The sequence below is a fragment of the Apium graveolens genome, chromosome 4 (assembly GCF_009905375.1).
Source record: "Apium graveolens cultivar Ventura chromosome 4, ASM990537v1, whole genome shotgun sequence".
Taxonomy (NCBI): Eukaryota; Viridiplantae; Streptophyta; class Magnoliopsida; order Apiales; family Apiaceae; genus Apium; species Apium graveolens.
Genome location: NC_133650.1, coordinates 79198679 through 79210798, shown reverse-complemented (window position 1 = coordinate 79210798; position 12120 = coordinate 79198679). Strand labels below are relative to the sequence as shown.

The following is a 12120-nucleotide window of genomic DNA, read 5'->3' as shown; positions in this document are numbered from 1 at the left end:
TTCATGGTTGGAATATTAATATCCAGTTTTGCAACTCATTCTTGTATACTTACAGTAATTTTCTCCTGTTTCGTAAAATCAGCATTTCTCGGAGAAAATTATTCAAAAATACTCAAACACATTTTATATCATCCAAATATATTTTATATATTAGGATATATATTTTAATTATTTATACAAGTTAAAACTTTGGTGAAAAGATCCATCTCCTTTATTTTAAGACCAGCGATATTTTTATTGGGAAGAAAGGCTGACAGAACAGTTTCATTTTTAGATAAAATACTTCCACATTCTAGAATGAATTAAAATTTGGTATGGATCATTTAAATGGTATTTTATAATTATGGTAAAAATTTCGTAGCATTCAGAGAATTTTTGTCCAGGCACAAAAATCGAGGCAGTTGGTCCCACAGTTGACCACGTTTGACCTAGTTACCATTGACTAAAGTTGACCAAAACTTGAAGGACATCATTTTATATTATTTAAGTATTTATCATATTTTTTATGGTATTTATTTATGAGTTTTTAAGGTGGTCATAATTAATGGTGTTTAATCCTTAATTAAAGTGATTAAACAATGATTAAAAGAAAAGGAAAATACATATATATTCAAATATATCAGCTGGATTTTCAAAACCATAAAGTTGTTTTTCTCATATGGCTATGTCAAAGAAACACAACCTACTTGCCATGTCATCAATCCAAGTGACATACATCATCCACCATCTGTTTTCCTCAAATCTCCACTATTCAATCCATCCAACTTCTCCTATAAATGAACCCCCACCCCAACCCATTTTCTTCAAGCTAAAGAGGCACAAAGTTGCTGGGAGTTTTTCAAGACGTGCTTTTCTTCATCTCTTTAAAATTCTATACACACACTTTTTCTCAAAAACCTTTTCTCTCTTCTATATACTTATATATACAAGGTTTTTGAAACCCAAGCTTAGCTTCACCCAACCAAGCTTTATCACACCAAGTGAGCTCATCCACTACCACTTCCCGGACTCCCAAAGGGCTGCCCAAGTTCGACCAAAGTGCCAAAATCCGGTCGAACCTCCGGCGAATTTTTCCGGCGAACTTTTCCGACCGTTCTTCAAAAGTGGTAACTTTTAGCTTCTTATTTGAGTTCTTTTTATTTGAGCTTTGTACTTAATTTATCTACTTCATCTTAATCTCTAATACAAGATCTCTTATAAACAAAGTTCTCAAGAGAATTAAGATTCGAACTCGGAATTCGAATAAGTACTTGATCTATAAACAAAAGTACTTTATCTCCAAAGGGAAGATTATATTTGACCAAAGTTCACGAGTTAGCCAATTATTTTTATTATTGGATCTTGGTTAACATTATTCGTGCACATAAAATATTACGAAGTAAAGTTTTAATCCCTTCTAACATCTCTAGTGTTCCGGGGGATTATAACTCGATCTATAAACACTTCGTAATTTATCAAATATCAAAACAAATTAAGTTCACGAGTTAGCCAATTACTTGCACTTTATTTAATTGGATCTTGGCTAACCATTTCGTGCACATAAATTATTCCGAAACAAAGTTTTAATCCCTTCTAACATCTTTAGTGTTCCGGGAGATTATAACTCGATCTATAAACACTTCGTAATCATCCGTTAAAATTAAGGACGAATCAAATCCACGAGTTAGCCAATTAATTTACGCTATTTAATTGGATCTTGGCTAACACATATTGTGTATATAAACAATTACGAGTCATATCGTATAAGCCCCTTCTAACAGCTTTCAGTGTTCCGTGGGGTTATACTACGATATCTATAAAATACTCGTAATTATTCGTTCAAACTTCGAAAGCACAATCTTAAGCCAATTACTTACACTTATTTAATTGGATCTTGGCTAAGACTCATAAATCTTATAAACGTACTTAAAGTTAAAATAATATACTTTGACCTTATAATCGTCAATATACAAATATACCTTAAAACCTTAAGTTGATAAACTTAAAGGTAAAATTACAACTCTGAGATTGTAACTAAAGTATTCTTCAATCCATAAATACTTAATCGAAAGAAGAAGAATACTAATGAAGTCATAAGCCCTAAGTGCTTAATATAAAAAGGGACTTCTCATATTACTCCACAACTTTATTAAATCTATAAAGGAGTAATTATAAATATACTTGACCATCTTGTATTATTCTAAGTCAAGTATAACTAATTAGTTTTAATATTCTTATTTGGATATTATAGTACTTGTGGGCTAGTATAGTAACATACTAGTTCAAAACAAATCTTTTCCTACTTGTTTTGTTTCGTGGATTGTCTTATTAGTTTTGTAGTGAGGTAAAGTGACGTGAGGTGATTCTCGTTCTAAGACCCAAGTCCTAGACGTACTAACGGGGAGTTAGTAGTCTTCGCACCGTGAAGAAGAGGAAAGACCCAAGAACGGATCACTAAGATCCAAGACCGACAAAAGCTAAGGAATCCAAGTCCATACAAAGGCTCTACAACAACTTTGAAAAACAACTTTGAAAAATAGCGGGGAGTTATTGTCTAAGATAAGTTGTGTAGGTAGTACATTTATTTTGAGGTGGTGATCTTGTGTTACACACCAAGACAAATAATTGTAAAGGGTGTAAAGGCTTCTCCGCCTACTAAAGGAGCGAGTTTATTATAAGGGAAAATCCCGAGTCCGGGAGAGGAGCTCGGGGACTGGAGTAGGGGTGAGCGAATCTATTAGAGGTTGCGCCATCACGAACCAGGATAAAATCACTGTGTGATATTTTCTTTCCTTGCACTTTATTTTCCGCACATATAGACTGCATAACCACTCGGTAAAGTTATTAAAAGGGATAAAATATTTTTAAAAACTCCACAACAATTTTTAAATTGGTAATTAAGCTATTCAACCCCCCTTCTAGCTTAAAATAGCCCTCATACGGGACCTTACACTAGGGCCTCCGAAATCCTGGAGACGACCCTGATGAGGCTGCTCACTATATGGCGAGAGAGTCTTATTCTTTTCCAGACGAGTTCTTAATAGGAGTACTGTTCCTATTGAGCTTTTGAATATTTTGCAAGTTGATTCGTCTAATTAATAAAAGACCCTTTTACATGAAAAAAAACACAATTCAAATGCTATGGTCAGGGAATAAGGAGCTCATTCCCGTTTACCGGACTCATTAACTCCCAAACAAGTGGGCCATAGATTTTTTTATTAATGATTATACTATTTATCACGTATTAAGAAGACTATGTAATAAATCTGTGCTACGCGCGAAACTAAAATTATTTTAATTGATATTTTTCATAATATTATTAAGCGAGATCAATTATTTGATAGTTGATACTATAAATTTTAAATATAATTGAGTAACATTCTAAAAGCCGTCACCCCTCTCGTAATATATGTGTTTAATATTAGTCTAAGAATTTATTTAATTAAAATAGTAATTTATTCAAGTATAATATAACATAATAGAAAGTGCATACTTTTTTATTTAATCAATCGAGATAAGGGTTAAGTTAGTTAAATTTAATAAAAAAAAGGTCTTGTTAGTTAAATTAATAGATTTGGTCATATGTTACTTACTCATGTGTCAAAATGTCAATATTAATTATATATAAATTTTAGATGTAAACTGAAAATTTTATATATTTGCATAATTTATCACCGTTTGTCACTATCAGAAATAAATTATTTCTCGAAAATTATATCGTCTAACCTACCGTTGTCCGAAAATAATTTGCACTAATCTTAATAGGTAATAAAAAATGAAATTTTTAAATAATTCATAGTCGTGATTTCACAGACACACATATGTATGTATGTATGTATGTATGTATGTATGTATGTATGTATGTATGTATTCATATTAATAACCTATCGGTTCGAAATTAATTGCATTGATCTTAATGGGTAATAAAAAATGACGAAATATAAATAATTTATCATTTCACCTAAAACTATTTTTCCTCATATTAATAACTAATATTTTATATTGAAACAATAATTATAATGCTCAGAAAAAAGTCCACTTAAATTTTATTTGAATAACATTGAGTAAATTTAATATATAATAGTTATGAATACCATAAAGAAAATTAAATATATAATTAATATGTATAATTAATGACTATTAGGTTGTTATTAAATGTCTTAAAAATATATTTTACTAAAAAATTTAAAAAGTAAAAATTTAAGTGAAAATAGTCTGAAACGATATGTACTCCTCCACTATCAAAATATAGATATAGATTTGGAATGGAAGTCAAATGAACTAAATTATTTAAATCGTTATGATAAATTTCATTACTAAGCACAATACTTTATGTGATGTTCGGTGAATGTTTGTTTACATCTTTTATCACTTATTAAATTTAAACTATAATATGTGTGATTATTCATATTTTTAACTCGTACCTTCATTCAATTATTAACATTGTAAAACAAAATATAAACACCCCCATTTTAAGGAAAAATTCTTTATTACTTGTTATAATTTTTTTTTTTGCAATTTTTATTATAATAAACTTGCTCACTAATTTTATCTACAAAAATTTCTTCAACCTCTAATATTTCATTGATTTAATTAAATTTTATTTCATTCTCAGCAACAAAACATAATATTAATATTATTTATACACAAAAAATGATGAGTCACGGAGAATTAGGGGAAGACTAGTGGTACAACATAGTGAGCAGTTACTTTGGGCTTGTGTGTTGGCAGGGCCCAGGGAAGTGTAGGCATGTCGAATGCTAAAGCAAGCATGGCATGCGTATGTTTGGGTTAAAACCCCTCGGACGAATACTGCTTCTCATATTTTAGGAGTCAAATTCTTGATTTTTAATCAAGATCTCGCCCAATGTGTCATGACACGCATACGTTAGCATGCCATTTCTCTTGTTTTTTCTTAAAATAAATAGTAAAATATAGGGAACCAACTTTTCAAACTAAAATTGAACTCAAAATTTGACTATCTTTTAATCGGTTAAATCCCTGTAAGTGTGTCTGACTCAGTTATTGAATTTTTATTTTCCAATTCTTTTGAATAATTATATTTATATACTTTACAATAGTACGGTTGAATCTTGACCGAATTAAATTAATAAAATAATAATTTCATTAAAATAATATTTTTTGATATCAATTTACTATTTTAAAAGAATTTAATTGTACATCTTAATTATTACTATATATTTTTTAAATCAGGCGGTTAAGAGATATTCAGAACCTTAGCAATAAAAAATAAATTTTTGAGCAATCCTATTTAACAAATTGATGAAAGTTAATCGCAAACAATTACTATATTATTGCTATTGTCAAAAACACTCCCACACTTGCATGATAATATCCGAAAAATTACGACATAATTTTTTTAATAAAATTTATAAATAGGAGGAGTAATTTAGGATCCATAAACGAATGTGCGAGAATCAGTTTCAGATACAAAAGCAATGCATTAAGCAGTAACTTTGGTTGTTATAATTAAAACACAAAAGAGATCTGTAGAAGGCAGTTAAACTGGCTGTCTGTAAATCGGCAAAACACCACTTTCTAAAATAGGGGAATTTGTTTCGGTCTTCGTTTCTAATTCCACACAAGGGCATGTCCAAAACATTACAGCCTTCGTTAGTTTAATCTCTCTCCCTCTCTCTCTCTCTCTCGATCTCATCTCTCTCCCATTTCAGTTAACTAAACATAATATAAACTAATAGAATTCTCACTCCCGTCCCTCACTTTCTCTCTCACTCCCCACCATGCCTCTCTCCACTTACCTCGGCGGTTCCAACAACCCCCGTCGCGGCTGGGCCCACTCTCTCCTCCCTTCCTCCACCACCAAATCATCCAAACACCGTAAACCTCGCCGCCGCGCCGCCGTCAAAGACTTTCTCACGGCCAACTTCTTCGCCGTCGGCCTCTCCATCTCTCTCCTCCTATTCATCTCCATCATCTACAAGTACGGCGTGCCTAGACCCATTTCATCTCACTTTGTTTCCGATTCTTCAGGTGGTGGTGGTTTGATTAGGATGAAGACTAAGTTTTCGTATCGAAAACCGGTGGATCACGGTGGAGGAGTGGCGTCAGTGGATTTGACTACCAAGGAGTTGTATGATAAGATTGAGTTTAGTGATGTAGATGGTGGGCCCTGGAAACAAGGATGGAAGGTTGGGTATAATGGGAATGAATGGGATTTCGAGAAATTGAAGGTGTTTGTGGTTCCGCATTCGCATAATGATCCGGGCTGGAAACTCACTGTGGAGGAGTATTATGATAGGCAATCTAGACATATTCTTGATACTATTGTTGATACTCTCATTAAGGTGCATTTTTTGTTGTTTTTTTTATATGTTTATGTATGTGTGCAATTGTTTGTGTATATATAGTATTATGGGATTTACATCTTGTTATAGGTATGCTTAGGATAATTAGTCTTCATTGCCTAGTTAGTGTCTTGTAATTTTGCAAGATTTAGCAAATTTCTTTGTGTTTAAATTTGTATGCGAGTGTGGAATTTACTGGTTTTGGATTAATTTTGGATTTAATAGGATAAGCTGTTTATATTTGTATGCAAGTGTGGAATTTAGTGGTTTTGGATTAATTTTGGATTTAATAGGATAAGCGGCGCAAGTTTATTTGGGAAGAAATGTCATATTTGGAAAGATGGTGGAAGGATGCTCCAACTGACAAAAAAGAAGAATTTACCAAGTTAGTGCAGAATGGGCAGCTAGAAATTGTTGGAGGTGGTTGGGTGATGAACGATGAGGTACTTGTTACGATGTTTCTATATGTGTTGTGATAATTATGCTTGTTTACACTTCTGATTTGCTATGTTTTCGTTTGAGGTATTTAATTCCGGGTTTAATAGACTTATATCATTATTAGACTATTTTTCTTTGCTTTAATGGTGCTTTGCAGTACAGCTCTAATTATAAAACAGGCCTTTCTGGGTAATTGATAACTCATTGGATTATAGCTTCAAGTCAGTTACAAATTTTGCTATGTGGTCAACTAAGTTCCGTAGGGAGGATTAATTAGTTCTTGTGATATTTAGAAAATAAGGATTGAAATATGGATAGCTGGTGTATCATTTATATTAGCAGGGTTATAGAAAACTAAAGTAGACGCATTCAGGGGATTTCTGACATTGAAGTCTTTTAGACAGATGTTAAGATGACTAGTATTTGCCTAGCTTAGATTAATTTTTGGGGGAGGGGGGAGGGTATTGGAGCAATAGAGTTTAACCAAGCAGTTAAGGGGATCAAGCTTACCATGTCTTAGAACATAGGATATTAGTCTGCATCAACTTGTCAGAATCTTGTACTTAAGCAGTAGGATAAGATTGTTACTGAATTTTCAAGAAGTACATGGGTGAGTTTTTTTCATAAAGCTTGTCAGGGATGAACCAAGCTTCGAAATTGCATGAAAGAACGACTGATAGTAGAACATGGGAGTTTGTCGCTAGGTTTTTGACCAAATAGGATATTTTTTGGTCCAGTTTATGTGGAAATGACTCCAGACTTTTGTTTTGAATTTTAACCTTATATTAAAATCTGTAAAAAATAGAATAAAATGTAGTAACTGGAGTGATTTCAATTATTGTTTCGTATTTGTTGTCTTGGTATATAGTTAGATTTTTCACATATGAAATGAACCTATGTAGTTCATAATGCTATCATGCACTTTTCGAATTATTTAAATACTTTCACTTCTTATAGTGTGTGAGTATTAACTGGAACTATTTTATTGTCAGCTTTGCATACTGAAGTTTGAGCAGGATACTGTTATTTGCTAATTGGATTTGTCCATCCTTGTGATTCTTTTTCTTTGCACTTGTAATAATATGCTTATATAAGTTTTTTCAGTTACCAAATAACGTTGTGGCTACTTTTTTTCCCTTTTGCAGGCAAATTCGCACTATTTTGCTATCATCGAACAGGTGAATTTTAAAATTTATACTGCTCTTTGCTCTGGCATTTTAATGGCCGATAATGAAAAGTACTTCATTGTCATTAATGCGATCACCACCATATAATGGTCTATATATTAGCTTAACCAAGGACTTTGTATACATGTCTATACATAACTTTAATTCTGCTTTTGTGCATTTGGTTTCCATATAAATATTGCACATACTAATTATAGTATCAGATGGACTATAGCCTATATGCGTACCAGTTAAACTAGGTTGCGGATCATAAGAATTGCCAATTGTTCTTTTTATAAAAGTGATAGATGTCCGTGCCTTTTTCTCTGATCCGACAGTGATATATATCCGTCCTTTTTTCTTTGATCCGACAGAGCTACTAGTAGCTACTAGTTGGAAAGAAATGACCTCTAGTTTCTTCACTTAACATTCCTATATATATATAATTTTTTTTTTCTACCTAATAATTTTCAACAACCTCCTTTTATTTCAAATCTGATGAAATTAAAAGAGAATCTGTACATTTATTAACTGAATTAAGGATTTTCTACACATGTCTATAAACAACTTTAATTCTGCTTCATTGCATTTGGTTTCCATAAAAATGTTGCACCTACTAATTATAGTATCAGATGGACTATAGCCTATATGCATACCAGTTAAACTAGGCTGCGCATCATAATAATTGCCAATTGGTTTTTATAGAAGTGATAGATGTCCGTGTTTTTTTCTCTGATCCGACAGAGCTACTAGTTGGAAATAAATGACCTCTAGTTACTTCACTTAACATTCCTATATATATGTTTTTCTACTTAATAATTTTTATCGGCCTCCTTTTGTTTCAAATCTGATGATGTTAAAAGAGAATCTGTACATTTATTAATTGAATTATATTTTATCACAGATAGTGGAGGGAAATATGTGGTTGTATGACACCATTGGGGTTATTCCTAAAAATTCTTGGGCTATAGATCCGTTCGGTTATTCATCAACCATGGCATATCTTCTTCGTCGCATGGGTTTTGAGAACATGCTTATTCAAAGGACTCATTATGAGTTGAAGAAGGAGTTGGCTTTACACAAAAACCTGGAGTATGTTTGGCGGCAGAGTTGGGATGCTAAGGAAACCACAGATATATTTGTCCACATGATGCCTTTTTACTCCTATGATATTCCTCATACTTGCGGGCCAGAACCAGCAGTTTGTTGTCAATTCGATTTTGCCCGAATGCATGCTTTTGTCTATGAGCAGTGTCCTTGGGGACAAAATCCTGTGGAGACCAAGCCAGAAAATGTGAGAGATAGAGCACTTAAACTGCTGGACCAGTATAAAAAGAAATCAACTTTGTACAGGACAAATACACTTCTTGTGCCACTTGGAGATGATTTTAGATATGTCACTATTGATGAAGCAGAAGCTCAGTTTAGGAATTATCAGTTGATATTTGATTATATCAATTCTGATCCCAGTTTGAATGCTGAAGCAAAATTTGGAACCTTGGATGATTATTTCCAAACGCTACGCGAAGAGACTGATAGAATAAATTACTCACGTCCTGGTGAGGCTGGATCTAGTCAGATCAGAGGTTTTCCATCGTTATCAGGTGACTTCTTTACTTATGCTGATAGGCAGCAAGATTACTGGAGTGGTTATTATGTTTCCAGACCCTTCTTTAAAGCTGTTGATCGTGTGCTGGAACAAACACTTCGTTCGGCAGAAATGATGATGGCCTTTTTGTTAGGAAATTGCCAGAGAGCACTGTGTGAGAAGTTCCCTACTGGTTTCTCTTATAAGCTAACCGCTGCGCGAAGGAATTTGGCTCTATTTCAACATCATGATGGGGTGACTGGTACTGCCAAGGACCATGTCGTCCAAGACTATGGTATCCGGATGCATACATCGTTAGAGGACCTGCATATTTTTATGTCTAAAGCTATCGAGGTGCTTCTTGGAATCCGCCAAGAGAAGAATGATCAGTTCCCATCCCTGTTTGAACCAGCAACAGTGAGATCTAAGTATGACGCCCAGCCAGTACACAAAGCACTTGGTGCGCGTGAAGGAACTGTTCAGTCTGTGGTTCTTTTCAATCCGCTAGAGCAAACAAGCAATGAGATTGTGATGGTTACAGTTGAGCGACCAGATGTAACCGTCTTGGACTCAAACTGGACCTGTGTTAAAAGTCAAATCTCTCCTGAGTTTCAACATGATAGTAGCAATATGTTCACTGGGAGGCATAGGGTCCATTGGAAAGCTTCGATTCCTGCAATGGGACTGCAGACCTATTATATTGCCAATGGGTTTGTTGGTTGTGAGAAGGCCATACCTGCTAGACTAAGATTTTATGGGTCCGACCATTTACCTTGCTCTATCCCATACACTTGCTCAAAAGTAGAAAGTGATACAATTGAAATTGCGAATCATCGTCAGACTCTCACCTTTGATGTCAAACTTGGATTGTTGCAGAAGGTGACAAATGGAGATGGTACCCAAAATGTTGTAGGTGAAGAGATTAGTATGTATTCCAGTTCAGAAAGTGGAGCATACCTATTTAAACCCAATGGTGATGCACAACCTATTATCCAAGTTGGCGGACACATGATTATCCTTGAAGGCTTATTTATGCAGGAAGTTTACTCTTATCCCAAAACAGAATGGGACAAGAACCCTATTTCTCATAGCACTCGAATATATAATGGCGATGATACCATACAGCAATTTTTTATTGAGAAGGAATATCATGTGGAGCTTGTTGGAAATCAGTTTAATGACAAAGAATTGATAGTTAGATACAAGACAGATATCAATAACCAAAGGATTTTCTATACTGATTTAAATGGCTTTCAGATGAGCAGGAGAGAAACCTATGAGAAGATTCCTTTGCAGGGAAATTATTACCCGATGCCTGCTCTTGCGTTTTTGCAGGGTACCAGTGGACGGCGTTTTTCTGTTCATACACGTCAGTCATTGGGTGTGGCTAGTCTTAAAAATGGATGGTTGGAGATTATGCTTGACCGTCGATTGACAAGAGATGATGGGCGTGGTCTTGGACAAGGAGTGTTGGATAACCATCCAATGAATGTTGTGTTCCACATCCTTCTTGAATCTAACATTTCCACCTCACATCCTGCTTCAGACCATCATCCTTTAAGTCCATCTCTTCTCTCTCACCGTGTCGGTTCCCACTTGAATTACCCACTAAATGCATTTATTGCCAAGAAGCCACAGGAAGTGTCCGTGCAGCCGCCACCGAGATTTTTTTCTCCTTTGACATCCTCGTTGCCATGTGACTTGCATATTGTAAGCTTTAAGGTTCCTCAGCCAACAAAGTATTCTCAACAGCTTTTTGAAGACCCAAGATTTGTTTTAATTTTTCAAAGACAACAATGGGATTCTTCGTATTGTCACACAGCCAGGTCAGATTGTTCAAGTGTAGTTGATGAACCTGTAAATCTGTTCAACATGTTTAAAGGGCTTACTGTCTTAAATGCAAAAGCTACATCTTTAAATCTTTTGCATGAAGACACAGAGATGCTTGGGTACGGTGAGCAATCAGACGATATTGCTCAAGAAGGGCATGTTCTTATGGCCCCAATGGAGCTACAGGCTTACAAGTTAGATTTACGACCCGATCAGTGATTACAAAGCACCGAGTGTTTGTTATTTTAGCCCCGAGTTTTTGCTTTGCTAAGTCTCAGCAGAGGAGACTCAACATATATTGCAACAACGTGTAGCGGTGTTAGCCATCTGCTGAGTAAGTTATTGATGTGTTCCACTCAAGTTGAAGGGCACACAACGGGTGCAAAACCCTCCATTTCACTTAGGATTTTTTTTGCTATTTTGAATGGGGAAAGATGGGAAGGCCACTTTGGTTTTATGCTCCTGTTCAACACACTTCTGTAGTTCACGCCTTCCCTCCGCCGATGCTAAAATCTATACTAGGAGGAAGACAATTGTTTATCAAGTTCTTAAGATTAAAATACAACAATGTATTGTTAATCCTTAAATAATAATAGTGGTGAATAGGATATTTTTCCCTCCATGGAGGATGTATCACTTGTGTCAGGATGCCAGTTGTGTGATTACATTTTGGAAGTGAATTTAGTTTTAGCATACATATGAAGTTGTAGTTAAGAGGTCGAAATCTTATTCCTGCTCACTTACATCTCGACTTTGGGTATATCCCTTGGCATTAATGGAGATTTGCCTTTAA

At 34.5% G+C, this 12120-nt stretch overlaps 1 protein-coding gene across 1 annotated transcript; it reads left to right on the top strand.

Annotated features, from left to right (window-relative positions):
* The first annotated feature begins 5537 nt into the window (after positions 1 to 5537).
* Positions 5538 to 12120, top strand: LOC141718094 (alpha-mannosidase 2). The gene is made up of 4 exons (XM_074520458.1): positions 5538 to 6305; positions 6599 to 6748; positions 7889 to 7921; positions 8814 to 12120. Exons 1-4 carry the CDS (start codon positions 5742 to 5744, stop codon positions 11544 to 11546), a joined length of 3480 nt encoding a protein of 1159 aa, XP_074376559.1. The 5' UTR covers positions 5538 to 5741; the 3' UTR covers positions 11547 to 12120.

What these genes read in the sequence shown, in the direction of transcription:
- LOC141718094 (XM_074520458.1), top strand. Translation starts at nt 5,742, where the DNA reads ATGCCTCTCTCCACTTACCTCGGCGGTTCCAACAACCCCCGTCGCGGC. An exon ending in TTGTTGATACTCTCATTAAG is followed by an intron (nt 6,306 to 6,598) that starts GTGCATTTTTTG and finishes TGGATTTAATAG; the next exon opens with GATAAGCGGCGCAAGTTTAT. An exon ending in ATTTTGCTATCATCGAACAG is followed by an intron (nt 7,922 to 8,813) that starts GTGAATTTTAAA and finishes ATTTTATCACAG; the next exon opens with ATAGTGGAGGGAAATATGTG.